At 41.9% G+C, this 25,000-nt stretch overlaps 1 protein-coding gene across 1 annotated transcript in view; it reads left to right on the top strand.

Moving 5' to 3' along the window:
• Positions 1-20,402, top strand: part of LOC121857895 (mucin-5AC-like) — a 113,737-nt gene extending 93,335 nt beyond the window's left edge. The window contains exon 4 of the mRNA XM_042354137.1: positions 17,103-20,402. Within this exon, the coding sequence (XP_042210071.1) occupies positions 17,103-18,368 (1,266 nt within the window). The 3' untranslated portion in view covers positions 18,369-20,402. The remainder of the gene's footprint in view (positions 1-17,102) is intronic.
• Positions 20,403-25,000: the final 4,598 nt, after the last annotated feature.

Genomic DNA, 25,000 nt, shown 5'->3' with positions numbered 1-25,000 from the left:
CTCTCCCTCCACTTTCTCTTTTTCATCATCTTCCTCCTCCGTGTTTCCTCGTCTTTCACCCATGTCCTGGTTCTTTAGCGGCCTTTATTATCGTTCTGTGAGTGTTCTCGTTTTTTTACATTCCCCGTTTTTTATGATCACCCCTCCCCCCTCCCCCCTGACAGTGGGTTGAATTGACAAGGGTTTGACTTGACCGATAACCATACATATCTGTCGCTATTCCGGAAGGGCTTAAATAAATCGGGAACCTCCACACTACGGTAACACTGTCTCAGTCAACACAACCGCAGCTCTTACATGTTCAACACACTACGGCATTATTCTTCCATCTCATTTTTTCATGTTTATTTTAGTCTTCCTATTACTTTTTCTTTATCCCTTGAAATATCTCACATTATCTCAAGAGGTTAAGAGTGAGAGTAATGAATGATAAGTTTTCTCTGCCATATGCTGTCTGGCCAATATTTGAATTACCGATTTATTCTGTGCCCGACCTAGAAGATTGAACCTCTAGTCTATACAGCACCTAGTGATTACCTACAGCCTATATTACTATGATTAGTATCGGTATCATCATCATTTTTATTTTATTGTTATTAATTATTATTATTATTATTATTATTATTATTATTATTATTATTAATCTCATCAACGTTATTATCATTCTAACAATCATTATTTCAACCAATTTCTAATTACATTTTACTGCCGGAGATTTGGCGCCCCGCCCCGACCTGTCCTCACTCACTAACAGTAACGAAGTGTTGATGGATCTCTCTTAAGTGGACGGTGTTGCCTCATGGTGCTGGGAAGGGAATGATGGTAAGATTAGGCTGGGTAGGGGAGAATCTGAGGAGGTAGTATTGGGTAGTGTGGGGAGATAAGATTGGGTAGGGGAAGATTAAGTAAGGTTGGGGTGGGCGACAGGGGTGAGGGTGGATGTAGGGCAGCACGGGTGGGAAAGTGGGCGGTTAAAACGCTGTCATTACGTCGGGCATCGTCACCCGGGCATAAAGTCATCCTGTTTGTCACCTCTAACAACAGCGCCGTCACATTCGTTCTCTACGCTCTCTCTCCTTCCCCCTCTTCCCTTCCTTCTTTCCCTACTGCCTCCTCCCTCCTCCCTTCTTCACCTCCTCTTTCCCTCTCCTCCTTCCTTCCTCCTTCCCCTCCTTCCTTCCCCCCATCTCGTCCATCACAGGTAACTACGATCCATGTACTGTACAAGTCTTGCCCGTCATCGTAGGTCCCTTGTTAACAATGACTTGCGTGCTGAAGACTTCGCTTGCCATGGCACTTCTACTGTTAGATCTAATTAACTGCAGCTCGTGTACAGTAGGTCTCCTCGCTAATTACGGCTCATGCAATGTAGACCTTAATAGCTACGGCTTATATCCTGTAGTGTAGATATTGCTATCCACTACTCCTGTACGGTATAGATCTCGTTAACCACGGCTCCTTAACCACGATGCCAGACTTCTTTCACTTCATCCCTATGATATGATGCCACTCCCCAAACAACGTCTCCACGCCAACACAACCACGTAACCACATCTTCAGCCACGTCGAAGCATCACACCTCTTTAATGAACTAGCTCGCTGGCATTACTACCACGGCACCAAGTCATTGTATAGCCGTGTAGGAAAAGTCTCTAACATGCAGACAGAGTAAAAATATGACTACAGGAGTGAGGCTTCAACAGGTGGCGGGGGTGGGGGGTACTGGAGGGGTGTAATTTGGTGCCGACGGTACTTGTCTGACCCAAGGTTACGCATACCTGTTCTATAGGGTCTGCCCTGGTCTGCCTTGCCTGTCGTGGCCCTGGTGCAGGACACGCACACAGCACATACACGCGAGGGCAGCAGGACACGAATAAAATTGAAGGACACAGGCACCTTAGGCATGGTTACAGGACACGTTCAATGCCACGCCACAGTAACTCAGGCACAAGTACGTTTAAATGCCTTCGTTTATATTTCCTCGACAACTTAGCTCTTCTTTCCACTGGTAATTTCTCGTAGTTCTACAAAACGTTACGTGTACTCAGGTAACAGTGTTTTTCCCAGAAAGCTGAACCCGCCCGCCCGTCCGCACGACCACAAAACTCACTGCGGTCGGCGTGAATGAACGGGGTTGATCGGATAAACAGGAAATGTGCTTTTCTCGTTTTGTCTTTTTTTTTTAATAACTGTGTTCATGCTTCAGTTATGAGGTCACGGCACAACAAGACTGAGTCCACGAACCACTTCTGAAGACAAGGGGGTTGAGAGGGAAAGTGGGGGGGGGAGGGTAAGGAAAGGGGAAGGGAAGAGGAAAAAGAGAGAGAGTGAGAGGAAGAGAGGAAGGAAACCCTCCCTCCCCTTAAGCTTCAAATTAACCCTACACAGGCCACTGACCTTCCCTCCTCACGGTCACCTCTAGTGGGGGAGCCATTAGGTAAATCAGGAGAGAAGTGTATTATTCTTAGGCGTCTCCATATTTATAAAAGATTAAGAGACTGTAAGCATCACACACACACACACACACACACACACACACACACACACACACATCACACCAACATCCCGAGAAGACAGCAATAATTTTATATACCGTATACGGGAATAGACTTAAGGAATGTTCAAGGAAATTTAAGACAATCATAACTTGGATGGGACACATCTTGAAAACTGACGAAAGAATATGATTATAAAACATCATATATACCGTATGTATATATGTATGTATGGATGTATGTATGTATTGTGTATGTATTTAAAGTATGTATTGTGTATGTAATAATAATAATTAACGGTTTATTGAAAGAGCATGGTAACCGGAAGGCTGAAATATACAGTTACATAATTGGGGAATGGGTCTCTTGATCAACAAATGATATACAAATAACATAAGTGATACAAATATGATATATAATGACTAGGTGGGGAGAAGGTCATACTACAGGCCATTTCAACATAGTGACAGTGCAAGAAGTAAGATTGACTGGGAGTGAATACGCTGGTTGATTACAAGTTATTGATAATTTTTACAATGGTTGGGACTGGGCTGTTCAATAGCGATCAGTACGTGCTCGTATGGGCTGGATGTGGTTGTATGTATGTATGTACGTATGTATGTATGTATGTATGTATGTATGTATGTATGTATGTATGTATGTATGTATGTATGTATGTATGTATGTATGTATATGTATTTCCCATGTTTGTGTTTTGTAATATGTAGGTATGTACAGTACCGGTATGTATTCTAAATGACAAGAAACAAACCCTGTATGCTTAAGATGACCTGTACAGAGATAATCTAATAATCCCACGTAATTCCAAACCAAACTTACCCCTTAACACACACTACGCCACCACCCCTTCAGCAGGAGGCGTGGCGTCGTTAACCCAGGCATGGTTCTTTAGTTTATAGCACTTAACCACATCACATGGCGTCAGGACCTTCACTCACCTGGTAATTACCTGTTGCTATTAATGACATAACGGTGGTAATTAAGGCCGGTGGTTAAAGATAACGGTGTTTATAAAGTGTCATGGTGGGGAGGACATTAAGTATACCTGCTGTCATATTCAGGCCTATTACTTCCCATCACCTGTGTGGGCTCCTCGCCTAGGTAACCTTCACCTGTGTCTATACTCAATCTTCCCCATCCACGTCAGTCCTTACCTATATGGAGTTACCGAGTGGTGTCTGTGGACTTTCAACAAGGTGGAGTCCTACACCTGTACTTGAACCACAACCTGTGTATTGTACATATTACCTACATGTGGACCATAGTTATATAGCTATTCAACTCACCTGTGTGCCTCCCTACCAATTTCTCACCTATGGTATCTCTCTCTTTCTGACTTAGATGGGATTTCACTTTTTTTGAGATGTTACCTGTGCTGGAGCTGACCTGTGTGTGTGTAGGTCCTGCCCAACCCCACCCATGCCTGACTCACTCACTCACGCCCTTGACACGCCCCTTAGCGCCACACTTGGGGGGGCTTCAGGTTACCCCGTCGCCATGTAGCCTACATACCATATCTACCTATTATGGGGGATCTCGTATATTCTACCTACACACACACACATACACTCCTATTAGGTCTCTTCACTCGGCAGACAGTCCGGGCTATGGATCCCACTCACCCTTAAGCCAAGTAAACAATGTGTTTTGCTCGTATAATTACTTGGGTTACCTAGGTCATCCACTGTACTTGTGAGACACATTAGTTCAGTTCTCGTATTACAGAATATATAGAAGGAATTCAGAGGAGAATGACAAGACTAATCCCGGGCATTAGGAACCTCGGCAGCACAGTAGAGCGAGGGGCGACCTGATAGAGGTGTATAAGTGGAAGGCAGGGCTAAACAAAGGGGACATTACAAAGGTACTCAAACTATCCAACCAGGAGCGAACTCACAATGGTTTTAAATTAGACAAATTTAGATTTAGGCGTGAAATAGGTAAACCTGGAAACACACCTATCCATTAACTCGAATGCTGAATTCATAGGTTGGATTCATATGAGCCACTCAGCTGACCACCCGGGCTATGGATCCCACTCACCCTACCTACACACATCCCTTTGCCCTTCCCACTCAGCTGACCACCCGGGCTATGGATCCCACTCACCCTACCTAAACACACCCCTTTGGTCTTCCCACTCAGCTGACCACACGATCTCCAGGCTCCACCAACTCGACCCCTCCCCTCCAGACTTTTACACCTGGCAAAACCTGACCTCATCTGACCCTCAACTCTATTAAACCATCATCACCCTCAGCCCACTGGGTTTGTTTTGACGGCCTCTCTCACTGCCTCTGCTACCCGAAACCTACAGTGCCGTCACACCTAATCACCTACCTCTTACCAGTATCACCGTCACACCTACTCCCGCATATTGGCTCAAAACAAAAACCTACCTCATATTACAGTGGCGTTGATCGAGAGAGAGAGACTCAGTATTGCCGGCATCAAGGGAGTAACAGGGTGAGGGAGGGAGGAAGCATCACAAGAGGTGCTAGTAAAAACGCCGCCAGAGGGATGAGGGAGGCGGGGCTGCAATACTTCAACACAACGTGCACTGCCACACCACCAACACTTACACCTTCTCGCGTCTATGCATTACCACTGCTACCACCATCACCACTACAACCACAATCTACAGAAAAACAACAAACTCAATCATTAGCTCAATACCTACAACAACAACCAGCACATTCTCTTCCATAATCCCTACAAAAACAACTAACACACCACCAACACAACTACTCTACTACCTCGCCAACTAACCATTTACTAACATTCATCATATATCATGGCTCACATTCACCCTAAACTATGATCACATTCACTACAAACCACAACCGCGCTCCTTTCTTGTTTAAACATTTAAGTCCAGCGTCAAAACCAGTCCATATAGCGCCCCCCGCCCCCCGCTAGACACCCGGGTCAAGACTAGCATAGTAGCTGCACACCCTGGCCAGCAGAGTCTGGCAAAAGATAGAACGTTCAGAGCAAGAACTCCTTCAAAGACTCCCACCAGATAACAACAACCATACATGGTTCCCAAAATGTTACCAAATCTCAAAAGGTCCATCACCACCCCCGATCTATTCGGCCAGGCAATAGATATTGGAAGCATACTGTGTTGTCTAATGGTAGACCCTGCTGCTATATGGCATCACAAAAATTGTGACCAAGTCCCAGGTTGCTGATCTGACTTTCTGCCTCATTTACACACAATTGCAGGGTCTCAATTGTTTCTCTTACTATGACAACACAACATACATATATCGTTTCTCACTTCTGATCTTTTTTTTTCATTTTTGTATTTCTTTATGGTTCTTTATTATTATTATTATTATTATTATTATTATTATTATTATTATTATTATTATTATTATTATTATTACAGTGTTGTTATTATTGTTATAATTACTATTATTAGAGTTGTTTTTATTATTCTTGTCATTATTTTTTATTTAATTATAAGTTTTACTTACCTGAATTATTATTATTATTATTATTATTATTATTATTATTACTATTACATTTTCGCCCCCCGGCCCAGATGTGGGTCATTGACCTGTGCCCGGGTGGGCTAATCCCTGTGAATAAAAAAAAACAAAAAAAACAGACCAGCATCCGCCAGTAGGGTCGGCGGAATACAAAATCAGGCCCTCAAAACACCCATATATGGGATAGAGTAGGCTGTCTAGTGCCTGTGTCGACAGTAACTAATCCCAAAACACAACCCTAACAATTTATTAGCTTAGCTAACCCACAGCAAGGCGGTCAGCCCGCCCTCTCCTACCTCCTCCGAAATTTCTTCAATTTTCGAACTATAACTTTCTTCCTCCGCCTCTAATCTTCTTTCACCCCTTCTTTCTCTACAAAAAAAGTGCGGCTGTCTTGTCAAAGTTACTAGAATGTATTCACGGTGCAATGCTCTCCGTACAATATGTTACCTGTACTTTCTTTTCTGTACTTTTAATGTTGTTTTCAGTTAATAAAAGGAATCAAACTTAAAGCTTTATTCCCTTTGTTCTATATTTTCCGATTTTTAAGTGAACGTCCGCCTGTGGTGGAAGAAAACTCAGTATATTACGCTAGTCTTAGTGCAATTTCTGAGCCATTAAAGCCGTCACCCTTGTGCCATACTTAAATTAAGGGAATTAGCTGCGCTCTATCTCATCTTGAGTCAGGAGAAAATTAACTGTGGAACTTTTTACTCTTGGTGTTTGAGGCGCGTCATGCCAGTATTGCCCGGTAGCTGCTCCCTCCCGCCAGCAGCAAGCAGCTCGGAGATTACATTAACGACATTTCCTCCCGACAATGAGTTTTGGTATTACAGCACCACCAGCGGAAGACTTACCACGGACGGAGATTTTCACGAGGTAATTAAAGCACCCGAAGGCTGAAAATCGTCGTATTTGAAGACGTGATAAGAATCCAGAAACTGCTGAAATTTAAACTGCAAGACCCATTATAGGAAGACTCGAAAGGTTTATAGTTTCGTGGCTGAGATTTCACGTGTGTGGAGACCCGCTACTTATACAAGGGTACCAAAACCTACTTAACTCTTCTCCATCATTATGAGTGTTACATAACAGAAGCCTTACATGCTTCCAACACATGAACGAGCTTTAAAAGTTGTCTCGTGAAGATATAAACAAACCCTAATATCTACATGACTTTATTTAGAGCCTAAACGTTTTAGTGTTCTGTAGGTGAAGTTAACGTGTTGCTGGACGCATAAATGGACTTACCCGTGACATCTCGTGAACAGGAATATGTGTGTGTGTGTGTGGGAGGGGGGGGGTGAGTGTAGGGGAGAGGATGAGGGAAGGGGTGAGCGAGGTCATGGAGCTGCTCCAGTTGTCTTGTGCAACCCCCCTGCTGGTGACCTCTGACCCCGGCCTTTGACCCCCACCAGTTGGGGCACAGCCGCCGTGGCCGGCGTTCCTCGCACACCTGCCATGTTCCCCGCCCTCCACCACACTTAATGTGCCACTGTGTCACAGCACCGCCGAGCCTTATTAGTGATGCTGTAATAGTCTTCACCTATTTAGTTGTAAGTTAAGGCAGCTATTGTTATATAAGTCCTCCAGGTGATCATAACATACACAACAGACTCTTTACGGTAACGATAATATCAACAGATGTAGCTATGGTGGCTGTGTGGCCTTCAGTGATAAAGGTGTAGAGGGCAGAGGAAAGGTGGGTAGGGGTTGTTAGTATGGGGAGGGGATGGGCTAGAGGTGGAGAGGGGGTGGATCAGGTATGGGAGGGGTTGGAAGAGGTAGCGGGCAGGTAGGAGGTGGGGAGGGTGGTGAAGGAGCCTATACATCAGTCACGAGCGTATTATTATTGATAGTGTCACCTGGCAGGTGAGGGCCTCACACCAGGGTCACGCTGCTGTAATGACTGCACCACCACCTGTACCCCTCACCTGCCCCTCCCCTCTACCACCATCTCTCCTTTGCTTTTTTTTTGCTGAAAAATTTACATCAACACCTAACCTAACCATACCAAGACTTGCGATGAGAATTAGTAAAATCACGATACAAAATATAAAAAGGAGTGGGAACTCTTTAAAACCCGGAATTGGTCGCAAGTCTTATGTACAAATGACCGAAGTTAACGGGTAAACGTTTCATTTGGATACTCGGCGTAGTCATCAAGAAACAGTGCCGGACAAGGCACTACACGGGCCACCAGCTATATAAGGAGAAACGGAGTGTCGAAAATATGAAAGGCGGAGAAGAACTACGAAACACCGGGTGATGGGTGAAGTGTGAAATGGTTAGGTTAGTTTTCTGAGTGTTGGAGGAGTGACACAGGTGACAGGCAACATGAGGCACCTGTTGTCACTTGCAATAGATGCGAGAGAGAACGAGAGAAACGACCATATATATATATATATATATATATATATATATAGAGAGAGAGAGAGAGAGAGAGAGAGAGAGTAAACAGGAGGAAAAAACAAAGAGACAGACCTCTCTTCAGGACTGGTAGTAAACATAAAAAAAGGGGGGAAAAACGTGAAAGCAGCCACCAAAAAAAAACCCGGAGATGCTCATGATAAGTAAACACAGCTAAGAAAAAGAACTTAAAAGCGACACAGAGTGGATGGAGACGTGTTGTGAGAGAGAGGGCGTGTTGACACTGTGTTTGCTGATTGTAAACTCTCTCAAGAAACAACGATTTAGGCGCCACGGGAATAAAAAAAAGTAGCGGTGGGTTGGGGCTCAAATTTACAAAGACTTTCACAAAAATTGTCTATGTTTATATTATCGTTTAACCTGAATAAAGAAACCGGATATAACTACGGCAGAGTCTCGGTGTTATTTCTGTCATGTTGAATATACGGTATAACCAACTTTTCGGCTTAAGCTTTAAGTCAGTCAGTAAGACGTCTTCTCCATTCATGAGTAACATTTAACGTAAGAACCTGTGAGAATCCTGAGACTCCGAGGTTTGTTCTTTACACCTCATCACTGTTACAATAAATGTGTCGGATATGGGAGAATACCAACACCTGCGTCACCACACGAGAGACAGAAAGAGAACACGAGAAACAGTGGTAGAAGCAAGTTCATCAGACAGACTGAAAATCATGTCTACAAGTTCATACAAGAATCTTCAAAAACACCGGTACGCTTATTTTTAATGTTGCACGAAGGACATCTTAAAGCACTGGCCTAAAACACACCAGTCCATAACACGTCCATCTTAGCTATCAACAAATTCCAAGGTGTGAAGATGCACTGCGACACTATTGGTTCACAACAAGGCCCACTGAAAAATGTTTATTCCGTACAGGCGTCTCTCACACCTGGTCGAGCCTCCACACCCACACCACCTAACCTGCCCTCATTCAGTGTCTGTGCCTTACCCAACAGCGTCCTTGATCCACATGTATATCTTTCTCTATCTCCAGTACATGTTGTGTAGTGTAGGAACTGGCGTCGTATACTGTCCTTAAAAGACCTTAGCTAATAAACCATACTAATAAATAACAACAACTGCAGGTTCCACTGAGTCCACTACAGCATCCCTTCACTCTATCCACCAGTCTGGACATGGAACATTTCCTGTGTGTGTGTGTGTGTGTGTGTGTGTACTCAATTGTAGGGAGCTGAAATTATCTATAAAGTTGCACGTATATTGATCAGTGGTCCTCCCCCACCCTGCTATATGGCAGCGAGACATGGGTCACATACAGGAGGCACCTCAAGGCACTTGAAAACTTTCACCAACGTAGTCTACGTTTTATCCTCCGAGTTCGCTGGGAAGACAAGAGAACAATTGCCAGTATTCTCGCTGATACCAACTGTAGGAGCATCGAGGCTACCATTATCCATGAACAACTGCGATGGACTGTCCATGTTACCCGCGTGGACGACAGGAGACTGCCAAAGCAGCTACTTTATAGTCACCTAACGAATAGTAAATGTAATGCTGGCGGACAACTGAAAAGGTATAAGGATAGTCTTAAGACAAACCAGAAAAAGTACCAAATCGACCCCCTCACCTGGGAGACGATCACTCCACATCGTAACTCTTGGAGGAGCACCACACGAGGTGCCAATATTTTCGAGTTAGCCCAACTGCATACCGAGGCAGACAAGCGCCAGCGCCAGAAGACGCTACCGCCGCCTCTCCCGCACTAGAAGTAGCCCTCCACATGTGCAACATCTGTGGACGACCCTGCCGGCCTCGTATCGGCCACTTGAGTCACCTCAGAGTTCACCAACGAAGATGACATCTGTAATAACTCATATCATTGTATCATAGTTGGATGATCGTCATACTCGATTCCGAGTGACAGCAAAGTAGTAGTAGTAGTGCGCATACTTTCCTCTCTCCCCCCTACACACACACCTACCCACCATACAACTCCCACCTCCACGCCTCACATCACTTCTCCCCACCACAACTCATTATCTTGCCCTCCTACCTCCAATCCATAACCTCTCACTACTAACCTCTCACCCCACCCTTTGTACGCTACGCTCCGCTGACATTCTGTACACTACGCCGCTCCAACGGTCTTTACTCTGGCCAAAATGGGAAGCCGCTGGTAAAACCTCTTTGGCGTGAATGAATGGTTTCCAGCATCAGTTAAACTAGACAAAGCTTCCCTCTTGGGTTTTGTGATCGACTCCCACTATTTAAACTACGACAGGATAAAAATCTATGAAGTCCTACATTACATTACATTACATTACATTACATTACATGTGTGATAGTGCTGTATGTATGTATGTATGTATGTATGTATGTATGTATGTGAATGTGACAAAGGTGTATGGGATACGAGTCTGCTTGTGTATGTGACGGATGCGTGTATATATAAATAGATGTGTATGTGAGTGTATGTGTGAGATGTGAATGTGTAAAATAACACAGCAACGTGGGAGCAGACCAAGAGACAGGCTCCCGGTACAGCGCCACACCAACAATAACATTCAGGAGGGTGTAGCTGCCTTAGTGCCAGAGGAGTCGTGACTACCAGGTCACGTCGCCCACCCGAGGAGAAGCAGGGAGGCGGTGAAGAGGTGGAGAAAGGAAGGGTAGGAGGAAGCATGGAGATGGTAGAGAGGTAGAGAAGGGAGAAGGAGGGAAAGTGGACGCGGCTAAAAAGTGAAAGAAAGAAAGGACAGAGGAATTGATGATGAAAGGAAGTGAGGCCCCATGAATTTTGCATAATTCCATCTACGTAAACCCACTCGTTGAGGAGACCTGTTGTTTGAATGAAATTACAGACAAACAGACGGACTAGTGGCCTAAGACACTAACGACCGGAGTCTTAAAAAAATTAGTCCTGTGGGACACCGCACTACAGTACTTGACGGGGTGGAGTGGCGGTAAAATTAACTAATTCCAATAAAATAATTTATAATATTGGAAATAGTTAATTTTACCGCCACACCACCCCGTCAAGTACTGTAGTGCGGTGTCCCACAGGACTAATTTAAAAAAAAAAACTCGGGTTGAAACACGACGACCTTCTTCAACGAAAGAGAGTGATTAAAACTCCGGGCGTAAGCAATTACCATATGACTCCTGCAAAGATTCTACGGCTAAACTATTACGCAAGACCCTGACTAGTGAAACGTGATACAACTAGGATATAGTACACACGCAGCGCCCTTCACAACAACACACACAAAGGCCTAAACGTAAACACTAGATAATTAAGACCCACACAGTATGTCCTCGCTCCTTCTATGTTTTGGGATAAGAGGAACCATTTCGCCTCCCTCACACCTGGACCACTAACACCTGCTACCCTTACTTTAAATAGGCTTCACAGTTTTCCTTCTCGATGCTTTTTTTTTTTGCGTATTTACCATTCGCTTCACTAAATGGCACCGAGATAAACTGAACCAGCTTAAATGATCACTTTTTTGTTTTGTTCTTACTGTGTGTGGCCTTATTAGTGTGTAAGTTACGAGTAAATTATTCTCCGTCATTCTCTTACTGAAGTTTCTGCTGAACGATCAACACTGGACCACACGTCAGGGAGAAAGGATGAAAAGTAAAATCTGGCGACGGAATCTCTTAAAATTAACGGTACTTCATTCATGTGCAAATGAACTTCAAGTGTGCACATCAATTACCCTATCGCCCAGGCAGTAAGAGGGAGTTCTTCATTAAACCTTTATTGCAGCTCTCATCTATTTACCTGTCGCCCCTCACCCACAGACGTAACAAATCCTAAAAATAGAGATCATATCAGTAATCATTGTCATTAAGAGAGAGAGATTGCTATGTAAATAAGGAGATATGGAGAAATATACCCCACCTCTCCCTCCCTCCCCCCTCATCGCGATCCTCTTGCCATTGAATCTTGCGCGGGGGAGTGTGAAAGGCGCCACATTTACATAAACACGGGGGATGTGAGCTTTGCCTTGTCGATTCCCCCGCGTTAATGGTTACTACTTCAGCATCACACTCAACAGTTCTGTTTAGCGATACTCTTAAATACGGTCGAGAACTGCCCAAGAATGCATAAGAACTTAAAAAAATACTCACGTTACGGATTAAAATTTATGCACGTGGGCTTTAGAAATACATATCTAGTTAACAGTAATACATACGTTTGAAGACAATAAGCTGGGGAATATCACCTAAAAAAAAAAAAAAGAATACAAGTTAAAATAAGTCTTGTTTCTTTTAGTATAGTGAACAGCCAATCATTACCTTCCTTTCGCACACCACCAGCAGCATCTTCCCGTCCAATGATTATCATGTGGTGATGGTGGGAGGGAGGGAGGGAGAGGGTCGCTTCCCCTCCTTGGTGATCACGTTAACTTGACACTCTTCAACGCTCATCGTACACGCTTCAAGGTGAACTACTTTTACTGTGGACAAGGCTTACCTCTGGCCCACCACGAGGTTTTTATCGTTTTGTCTCATGCTTAAGCCATACATCAGGGGCACAATTACATTTCGTTATAATCCAATATTAACACGTATGTTTCCACCTGTGTGTGAAATAATTTAGCTCCTCCTCGTGTTTCTCTTGCTCTTCTACTCTGCCAACCATAAACATTTCTTTTGGCTTACCTTCTTAACCATCGCTACATGAAGCCTAACCAAATTACATCAGCATCATCCGTTACGGCTACTGCTAATTATCACACGCCTGTTCTCTCTGTGCTTTCTTTGCAACAAGAATAATTTCTGAGCGTTCATTGACCTAATACAGCAGGAAATGGTACTGTAATCAAAACCGCCTCGTCGAATATCGGGTTTAAATATTGCTCCTCGCCGAACATTAGTTGTAACTCTACACTTGCGGTTCTGTAGACCTCAAACAGAAGGATTTGAGACGGTGATCATGCACAAAAAACACTTAATTTTGAGTCAAGGGAAATAACTGCCAATGAGTGAATTCTTTGTATTAAGTAAAGGCCAGGTGATATAGAACATTTGTCACCTTGGCCATTTGGGAGCCCACAGTGGAGGAAACTCAGACGACTACTGTAGGCTTGCGGTTTACTATCCGGACGAACCGGTACCCATTCACACCTGTGTAGAATGAAACGTGTGTGATAAAAGTTCGTTGCCCACCCCCGCCCAGGACCCCAAAGTGAGAATAATAAAAAAAAAAAAAGAGTCCAGGAATTTTATCCACTCACCTAAGGCATAACAAACATAACCGTTGCAACAGAGCTCCAATAAAAGATTTTCTCAGGTGTAACAGTTTATCTAATATCTAAATCTTAATTAACTTGATCTTAAAAAAAACCATTTACATACAGTAGTATCAAGAAAAAATAATATTAATGAAAACAAAAAGAAATAATACCAAGTGTTTATTTTCAAATTAAATAAAAATATTGTTAAATCATAAACTCTCGATATAATAATAATCATATGTGAGATAACATGATCTTATACACATCAGATATCTCTCATAGTCATTAAGAACCGAAAATTGACCATCCAAAATAAGTACCGTAGACAAAATTCAAAGTTTGATGTTCTCGACTGTGTTAAACATCGTGTGTATATGAGCCCATGTAACGAAGCACACGTACACATTGACGTGACCCTCATGACCATGGTATTAGCCCCGTGCACAATGTCTGCTAATCTAACGTGTCAATCCACATTTTGCCGATCATGCATTTCACGTGTGGGTCGGAAGGGGTTCAGAACATTATTTCGTCACGTGGAACCAAAAATTACTGTGCATAATTTTATATTTGATTACACGACACAAGACTACCTTTGAAAAACAGCCTTTGTTTTCCACTGAGACATTATCTCGATTAGTCAACATCAAAAGAAAAAATAATACTGTATTAATATTTTACATACAATAGTCACCTAAAAAAATTATCATATTAGACTACACTACAGATACAATAATCCATACTGTACATATTATCTTACCTGGCAGTTTATAAAAGATAAACAGCTATACCCAAAAAATATTAAATTTAACCAACCATTTCACATGTTAAAAGCTTAAAAACATAGCCAAGCTGTATCAATTAATACTGTAGATTCGTGATGGCATAATGGCTTGTAAACTAAGTCTGGCCAACACTAGACAAAGCAGTGCAGATATCAGCCTTGGTCTGAGCTTAATGACAGTGTCCAAACACGGAGGATGTTCCCCTTGTCATGTATCGCGTGGTGGTGTCGCAACGTAAGCAGTGATGGCAAGGACACGTGACTCCAACCACAGGGCAAGACATACGGGAATGTAGTGTTGACTTGAGCGGTGTTGCTGTCATTGTTTGGCTGTTTCACGACACGAATTTTATGCCATGTTTACAATCGTAAAGGATGTTCTGTGGGATTTTTAAGGCCTACCGTTCTTCGAAATGAGGCATTCGTGGAACTTACTCGTTTCGGAAATGCATCAGGCTTGTAAGCACTGCACTTCCTGTGGCTTACTTTCGCTAATATTTACTTTACGGTCACTGATTTTCCTTTCACAAATGATGACAATGTAACTGAATCGGGTTACCTTCTAAACAATTCTCTGGAAAATAAGGTCACCAAAGTTTACCCTGACCGGCACAAACGAAGAGTGGCGAGGTGAGTGTGTGTCCAGGAGCTTAACCAAATACATATTGCACAATCCCTCGTGGACGTCGCCGACATCATGACGCGCGCCTGATGCCACTCAAAGCTAAACACAATCCAATTTCTGTACGTTGAATATCTTGCGGTTTCTAATAAAAGTTTTCCTCGGTTCTAGAGTATCAAGTGCGGACTGAGATATTGATTAGGGATTGGGTATTTCAGGAATTATACGAAGAGGAGCTTGAAATCAGTGACTTTACAAACGTCTCTCCAGAAGGTCTTGCGTTACTTCCCACGCCTTGTCCATTGTTTAATCTGACGCTTCCCCGTCGCTTGGTAATAGTACTTTCACGTTAAGAATATTTGCTTTTTCTCAAGAGGACATAATTCTTCCATATCCTCTGTACCCATGCGGTTACTAGTGACGGGTACAAGGTTCATCCCTGGAGATTTAAGCCTAGTCTTGCCAGTGTATAACAATTATACCATGGTAAGTTGCACTCTTCGTTTGCCATAAATGTTTGAATTCTCGAGGTGTGTGAAACGTTCTGGTGAGGACATACTGGGATAGGCAGTTCCATTCCAATAAATTATAATTAAGTTCCGGTGTTCTCATAGGCTGAAGGCCAATGGTTCACTGATGAGTGAAGTATAACGAAAACATCTCTACTAATACAGTCGAGTTTACTGAATCAATTTCTTGTCTTGTTAATATTGCTAAATAGTAAGTAATTTAATCACGAATACTTGATAAAAGGAAACAGAGATCAGATAAGAGGAACACGGTAGCGATCAGAAGGTCCTCCTAGAAGGGCATCCATCATGCACGTATGAAAGAAAGCCACAAAGCTTACCTAGACTAGCCTTACGGCCCTTACCGTAGCCTAACTTAACCTAATTTTATTTATTTTTTTTTTCACAGCAAAAAATACTTTCTTGCGATTTTTTTCCGAACACATCAAAAGTTGTGCACTTGAACTCGTGCAATTCTAATTGTATCGAAATCACTTTCTCTAGGCAATAAAAATGCCTTATATGTTATACATATAATTGAAGAAAAATGAGGATTGGACGCCTTTCCATTAAGATAATTAAGAAGAGGAAAACATGCTTAGCGGCCCCGCAAAATAGAAAAAAAAAAGGCCAGAGGTGGAGGGGGTCAAGGGAGTTTGGTCGGGTGTCGTGAGGGTGTTGCGTGTGTCCCGTTGGACCGGGTCACCTACGTCGTCTAAAATATTTCCAATCATTAAGTCTTACATGTCTAGACGTACGTGTTGGATAAGGCTGAAAGGGAAATCGTATAGTTCGCTAAAATTATCGGCTTGTGTTTTTTCGTGCACGTTTTTCACGTTTCTTTATAAATAAATAATCTATCCAGATGAAAGTTTTTCAAGGGTACTGTTTGTATTTCGTAAGTTATTCCATGACTAGATTTCACTTTCTAAGTCTGTTTATGAATATTTGTGCCCTTGAAAATAAGTCTTCTTCAAGGTTACAAACTGTAGTTTGCAATTAGATGCAAATTTCATAATATGAATACCGTAATTGTTAAGAACACGGAAGTTGAGATGAGTAGCCTCGCACTGGGCCTAAGTGGGGGTGAAGAGCCATTACCCGCGGCCTTGGGCACAGTGCTAATAAAAACAAATTACCCACAACTGAAAAAAAAAGTACACGTCACGTACATTGTGTGAGAGTAGCTGTGGATGAATGAGGAAATAAGTAACAGGTAAAAAACAAAAAACAAAAAACACTTAAGACTCTCCGTGAGAATATCAAGAGAGAGGAAGGAGTGTGTTTCTTTATGTAAATGTTAAATTATCCAATATTTTAGCAAGATGCTAAGAATACTTAAGTGTCATGATATGATCTATTGCCGTATGAATAAATATTATTATTTTATTGTAAATTGTAAGTGGAATAAAACCTATTTGTGTGCGTGTGTGTGTGTGTGTGTGTGTGTGAGGGGGTCAGGTACTAATTTTTAAGAAATGCACTATTTTTCTTCAGTAATGACCAGTCTAACAATCCTAACTATTTCTTCCCCAGATCCGTGACTTCCGGTTCCTGTGTCCCAACAACACGGTGTTTGATCAGCAAAACTTTATCTGTACCAACTGGTGGGATATAGACTGCCAGAGGTCCACGCGGTACTACAGCAAGAATGATTTGTTCCGTGTGGACGAAACCACTACGGAACAAGAATACGAATACGAGCAAACTTTTTCCACTTACTATGAGTATGTCTACGAGGAACTCGAAGATCCACAAGCGAGAAATAATCCCGACTACGAGTTCGAATATTACGATGGAGACGACAAACACAGAAATGACAACAGAGCGCGAAGCAGAAAAGGGAAGTCACAAGACAGCAGTACCACCAGTACCACGACAGCGGCACCCACGACAACTACTTCCACAACCACAACTACCACAACAACCACAACTCCTAAACCTACAACAACTACAACCACGACCCCAAGACCCACGACCACTCCTCAGCCCACTTTCAGAACTACTCCTCGTATAACAACGCTGCGACCATCTCTGCACTTCTCTTCAGGGTTTAGGGTGGGGAAGCCTGTGGTCAGTGTTACCAGCTCAACCTCAATCGCACATGAATCTACCTCGGCCGATACAAGGTTTTCGAGGTTTCAGTCACCAACCAGGTTCGAATCCTCATCAACAAGAACAGTCCGTCAAGAGACATTAAACGCTGAAGAAGTTGATGAACTCTACGATGGTGTGGAAGACCCTTTTGCTAACTATGACTGGCGTCGTGACGCCTCGGGTGTGACGGCTTCCACGAAGACTCGATATGAGCAACGATTTGGAACGAACAACCGATCCCGACAGACCCCTTCGGCTTTCTCCATCTCTCCCAGAAGCCAAGAGGAAACATCCACCACCCTTAAGAACAGAAAGTCCCTTGTGGATGCCAGTGAAAGCAGCAACGATGAGATCCCCAGAGAGAACCATGGTCGATATGTCAGTAGCAGAGGATCTTCCCGCGGCCCCAATAACGGCAGGTTACGACCATCATCACCAGATTCTGCTCTTGAAGAGTTTGCCAACTTCCGATATTATAAGACAGCCTTCGGTAACACTCCTTCAGCACCAACGTCTCCCACAATTACTCCATCATCACCTGGGGTTAGATCTCCCACCTCTATGTCAACGTCTGCAACCAGTTCTCCAGAAGACAGGTCCACATCTTCAGTCATATCGACATCTTCAAACGTTCGAGTTCGTCCAGCCGGTTACATCTCCGCCAGGTCAGCCTCAAGAAACACGAGATATGCGCTCTATGGCTAACAGCCTTTACTGGTGTAGAAATTAGAGAGGACTAAACCCATCTTCACCAGAAGAAAATAACGTGTGTTTGTATGTGTGTTTGTGTGTGTACTTTCACTGTGAATGTCATTAAAAACTAAGTCCTTGAATTTACATAACAATGTGCTGGACACTGAAATACACTTATATACTTATAATCTGGCTGGTCAGATTAAAGTGATACTGACATTCAATTTATCAGACTGCTCAATAGTTATAAATAAACCCCAATAATGTCTGGTGCTGACTTAAATAGCCCTATATGGGTAAGTTAAAATAGGGCCACTATTTTTTCAGTGGTATACGTGTGCGTGTCAACGCAGCAAAACTGTGCTATTTTTGTGGTATACCAGGGGGTGATACTGTGAACAACAAAAGTGGGAGCATAATACAAGTATCCTCGAGTGACGCAGACAGGCAATTCTGCGGAGTACGCCAAGATATGAAGACTAACCAGTGGAAAACAACATAATATATGAAAAAAAGTAGGAATCGTATGTCTGAAGACAAAATCCCAAATTAAGCAGCCATGTGCAGTCGGCCATTGATATGTTTCTTCGTATTATGGGAAGCCACTCGACACTCTTCACATTGCTAGGGTATGCCGAGGGCATCGTTCGTTAGTAGCGGATTTGTGGTGGAGTTCATCATGCATTATTTTGACAACATGGCACACCTGCATTGTTTTATTTTTTCAGTAAAACTTAACATCTTTACCTGATATTGTGTCCATATATGGTCATACAGTGTGGTAAAAATTTAGGTTTGCGTGGCCGCTGACGGCACAAAATAATGCTGATGAACGGTACTTAAGACATGTGATATAACTTAATATTAAGTTAAAGTTGACATTTGTATTTCTGAACTGAGATCCTTCAATAGACTGTCCTAATAACATTAATACTGAATTTACTGAGATCTTATTCACGTCTTTTTAACAGATTTTCCCCTCTATTGAAACAACTGCTGTATCTAGATAACTACGGTAATATCTGGATATTTTTAATAGTTTGTAAAATTTTACTCTGAAAACCATACTGGTATACAAATAAAGGGAATCTGGTATTATTCTGGACTACAGCTTAACAACAAGGAAATTTATTCCACTTGAGGATCACAGTTCCGAAATATTGGGTTAATACATGTATTCCACTTTGATGCCTCGTGTGTACCATAACAAGTATTACTGTGTTCCGTAGTGTGTGTGTGTAGTGCCGTAGTGTGTATACAATTGACCAATAATATAATATAAGATTTCCTTGTGCATTAGGTTTATAATGTCATACCAAACCGTAGGATAAAGACTTCCAACCGTTGATAGTACAAGTTATCCGTAGATGGTAGGATATTTCCAATGTCCTGTAATGATGGTATTGTTTGATTATTTCCGTTAAGGTGTTGCACATGTTGGGGAGTGTACTGATAACAGTGGCGTCACAGGGTCTTGACTCGGTGCTCTTAGAATGGATAATATTTCTCAAAATTTCCAGATTGATCACTCAATTAAGGTACACTACCTTTCATTAGTAACTATGGGTCGTCCAAGAATAAGGGCTATGGATTATTGCCATATATAAACTATAAAAATGTATGAGTTTTACAATAAACAAATTATAAAATGTTGATGCTGACAAGTACATAAATGGTTAATGATTTCTGTTATTCCCTGCCAGACTTAACCTTATGGTAGACAGTACGAGATCTGTGTTATCTTGTATTTCATTATAAATTTGATATGGAAACGTCACTGGTTATAAAAACAGATCATGATGTGAAGTTGGAGTCGTGTGGTCTCAAGGAAAAATCTGGTATTTTTTATTGCACTATATTAACTACATAATCTTGACAAAATGGTATTTAAGATAAAATTCGAGACGAATTGTGTTTATGAGCAAAGTGTGTTTACGTGTACCCGTGTGTGGTGATTGTTGACTCACTACCACTATGTATTATGTCGTCCCGGGCTCCACCAAGACCAACATCCCTTGCCCTGTGCAATAAATACCAGTTTAATAATTGAGTCTCTTTTATCCTTTCACAGGGTGTAACTAAAATACACTTGAGCAGATCCTCGGCAAGTCAGAGGGTAAACTGAAACCTTCGAAATAATGAACAAAGTTGTTTGGTAAGGATGTTGGGTAAGAAAAACAAACAAAACTGAAGTCAACTTTCAGACAATTTGCAGGAACTGACAGACCAACCCACTTCACTGGACTGATGATAGACCAGGAGATAGACTGAACAATAATACAAAGAATATGATAATAAAATTAGCATGTAAACAAATTTAATAATTCACAAACCTTTCTTTTACACTTGGAGTTCCATAAATTCATGCTATAAAATCCTAGTTCAAATAAGTCTGCAGAACGCTAACAGCCTAGTAATTGTTCCTGAATTATCGTGAGACAAAATAAAAGTACCTGTACTTAGTAAACTATTATGACACCTCGTTAAAAATTAATCGAGTCATCGTTCAAGGCTCTTTCTCCCTCTGAAGAATAAAAAAAAAAGTGCTGGTGTTCTTTTGAATGTGTAAAATTACGTGCGCAGCGTCCAAGCACCATGTATCAAACACCGCTTGAAAAAACAATACACACAAATATATATATATAGGTTATTAACTATTGTTTGGTGCATCATTTACCTGATCCCTTACCAGAATGTGTCCATTATTTTAAAAATGGACAAACAAGAACCAAAGCGGAAAAAAAATCACCCATTGTAATTACAGTCGTTACACCACCCGACCGATCGGGCTCCCAGTATAGCCAGTACAGGGTATAGCTCCCAGTACTCTATAGACAGTGTAATCTTCCATTGTCAGAATATTTAATGTAACATTTATAGCTTAATTAAGTTAATCGTTCATTTGCTGTCCGCAGGTTTCCGATTTTCAATATTACAGACCCCAGACTATAAAAAAAACCATACGACTGTAGCGTAGTGTATGTGGCCAGTTGTCTAATTTCTCTCTGTGTTTGTCTATTTTCTCTTTGTTAGGCCACTTTTCCTCTTCCAATAGGGTGTCCCTTATCTCTATGCTTAATCTTAATGCTTGTGGTCATCTTCCCTGTTTACATCACACTCCTGCCTATGACACAGAGCTCCTGCCTGGGAGCAGTGATCCCTCTCTTGGACGGGCGTCGGGCTCGTTGGGTTCTGCGCCCAGGTTACTTGTGTCTATAAGTTATGTCTAATTATGTGCTGCGGGCGGCAATGGTGACCAGACAGGTGAAGGGGGCGCAGGCGTTGTTTGCTGGGGGGAATGTGGTGTTTTTTTTGGCGGCTATATCCTCCAGCAGGTTAGGATAGATTTTTGTGTGTTTTATGGTGTTTTACTTAAACCTAACCGCCAATTTTGTGCAAATTAGCAGTTTATTACAAATGAAAATGTATAAAAACCTGAGGACACTCAATGGACTAATATTTACCTTTTTTTAAAGTACCTCACAACCCACCTGTGGGTCGTATAACAAGAAACGTGTTAATGCATTAATGGGTATATTAGGAGCGCAATTAGGAGGAACACAGCCTATTGAGTTTTCTTTTTACTTTAGTAGAGCACAAACAAGCACTGGTTTGTGTGTAAATCAAGGCAGCTGGCTGCGCTAATGCTAATAACGGTCCAGATAAGTCCCCGCAGTTATCTTCTATTCTGTAAAGGAAGACAGGACAAATATTACGTTACCCCGCTGTTTGTTCTGTTAGTACAATGTTATGGTTGGATCACTGGCAGTTACACGTGATCTTCGCATGATGGGGAGGAAGATTAAATGGAAAGCATAATACAGTACTGTACTAACAATTACGTGAAGCTCAAGTTTAGATAGATTAATTAAAATTAGGTTAGGTAGATTACTTAGTTCATTTTATGAACGATGAACTATATAATGCAACAATATCTGGTTTAACCAAATATTGCTACATTATATAGCACGCGCACAGGTAGGGCTTAAGGGGGGTTTGAGCCCCCTGCCCCTTTGTCCTGCCAGTTACAAAGTGCCCTCCTCGATGGTGTTTTTTTTTCAGTCGTCAGTAACAAGAGGGTAGGGTATCCATGTTGCTTTATTGTATATTAACTATATTTTCATGAAAAAATATATATATAAAATTCAAGGGACATCCATAGCAACTGCCTCAACGTGGCCCTCAAATAAATCAGATTTCAAAAACATTTCCCGAACCCCACAGCTGTAAAGGCTCGCCTCCTCCCTCAGGGGTGGTGTCCTTTTTGCTCACTCCCTTCCCCCCATCTGACAGATCCTGTGCATGACCCCGACAATACCTACAGGCTATACCTACTTTGGTAATTGGGGAAGTTCTCAGTCTCGCCACGCCCTTGATTTCAGGCCTTAAATACAAGATTATCATTCTTGTTTATATTTCACGGGTTTATATTATATGGGTTTGCAAATCTGCGCGGTGGATATAGAGGTACGGTTACCGTATTGACGGACTGTGTTGTTAATAGTATAGTTAGGTTAGATAGATTAGTAAAAAAGAAGGCCATCTTAGTAACTAACATTGTACAGTCAACCCACCACTCATGCGCATTAGGCTGCCGTACCTACAGTATATATCCTGTGCCGCAAATCTGTGGTCTAAGAAATACATAATTATCTCTGATCAATCGACTAACTGTATAACTAGCGGTAATCGCAATGTCTTTAATAATTAAACACATTAAATTAAATTAATTACTTTCTGTATGATTTCATTGAACACACGCAGTTTAGAATTACCACAAAAAAAATCTCAACTTACCTTTAATGTCTTATCAGTAGTCCAAAACAAACTAGGTAACAGCGCCATTTAATATTTCTTCTCACCATACGGTAAAGATTACCGTAAAGGGGTATTATAGTTCAAATTATAGGAAGACCTAGACACTCACAATTAACCAAATATCATAGACATAATTCTGTCAGCAAAAATCCTTTAAATTGTTTATAAATATATGTAAAACACTGGTACATTGCCACACACCCACATTTTCTTGGATTACAACAAGTACTGTCGTCGTAAATTGTGTTTATCCATATGGAGTAAGGGCAAGAGTAACCAAGGCTTCCCTACTATAGGAGCAAATACTATAATAAGAAAGACGGGAAAGCGTCTACCTTTACTAATAAAAAAAACGTGAACCACTGAGCACCGATCAACGCAATCTGTTGGCAATGCGGCCAACTAAAAGCCCGGGGCGAGTGAGCTTGTGTTTAATGTTTTCACGTTGCTATATATCATTGATCATATAGAATTTACTGTGTGATATTGTATGTGTGTGTGTGTGTGTGCACATTAAGAACGTCAAGGCAAAGACGTCAAGGTAATATTATTACTCACACGGCAAACTTCGAAGAACGATGTTTCTTTTAATGAATGTGCTGCTCATATAAGGAAAATGTGTGTATTAATTCACGATGAAGTTTACAACCACCTCAGATCGTAGCAAGCCTCAGAAAAAACAGAGTTAAGTTTGTTTCAGTGGCAATCAATACCTAGGCTAACAATATTATGACTTACCTGTTCCACCAGTATATTTATTATCTTGTGCTGCTTTTTTCTTCACTCTTTTCTTCACGTAAATCAGAAAACTTCCGCTTGACCTCTCAACAACATTGTGGGGTATTAGAGCCACAACATTCACTGCCTTTACTACTTCTTACCAAACATGATTCTTCACTTTGATTGTACATCTCGAGTCCAATTTCCCCCAAATTATTTTCTTTCTTTTGGCGACTTCACACACCATGGCGCACACTTCACACACCATGGCGCACACTTCACACACCATGGCGCACACTTCACACACCATGGCGCACACTTCACACACCATGGCGCACACTTCACACACCATGGCGCATACTTCACACACCATGGCGCACACTTCACACACCATGGCGCACACTTCACACACCATGGCGCACACTTCACACACCATGGCGCACACTTCACACACCATGGCGCATACTTCACACACCATGGCGCACACTTCACACACCATGGCGCATACTTCACACTCCATGACGCACACTTCACACACCATGGCGCACACTTCACACACCATGACGCACACTTCAGTCTCACTGAAATTTGGTCGTTTCTTCAGGTGGTTGTCCTTCCATCTTTTGTTTACAAACAAATATCACGTGCGTCGCTCTCAGCTGACTTCTTCTTCTCTTGTGATTGGTTGATGATTTTGTTAACTGAGCGCTGATTGGCCAACTAGCCCTGCACTGTCATCTACCTTCCGACAAGAGAACTGGGGGCAGAATTTTAAATACACTCAGTCTCACACATATGTATAGATACAGGACTTATATCTAAGACGGGATTGTGTAATGCATGTTAGAATTACAGCCTCTTTGAAATTCATTTCTTTTAAGTACAGGAAGCATAATATGTTGTCTAATGGTAGACCCTGCTGCCATATGACGTCAAAAAAAATTGTGACCAAGTCCCAGGTTGCTGATCTGACTTTCTGCCTCATTTACACACAATTGCAGTCTCAATTGTTTCTCTTACTTTGACAACACAACATACATACAGTATATAATTTCTCACTTTTGATAGTTTTTTATTTATTATTTATGGCTCTTTGTTATTATTTC

The sequence above is a fragment of the Homarus americanus genome, unplaced genomic scaffold (genome assembly GCF_018991925.1).
Source record: "Homarus americanus isolate GMGI-L3 unplaced genomic scaffold, GMGI_Hamer_2.0 scaffold6354, whole genome shotgun sequence".
Lineage (NCBI taxonomy): Eukaryota > Metazoa > Arthropoda > Malacostraca > Decapoda > Nephropidae > Homarus > Homarus americanus.
The sequence above is the reverse complement of the archived record's forward strand: the minus strand, read 5'-3'. Positions and strand labels throughout refer to the sequence as shown.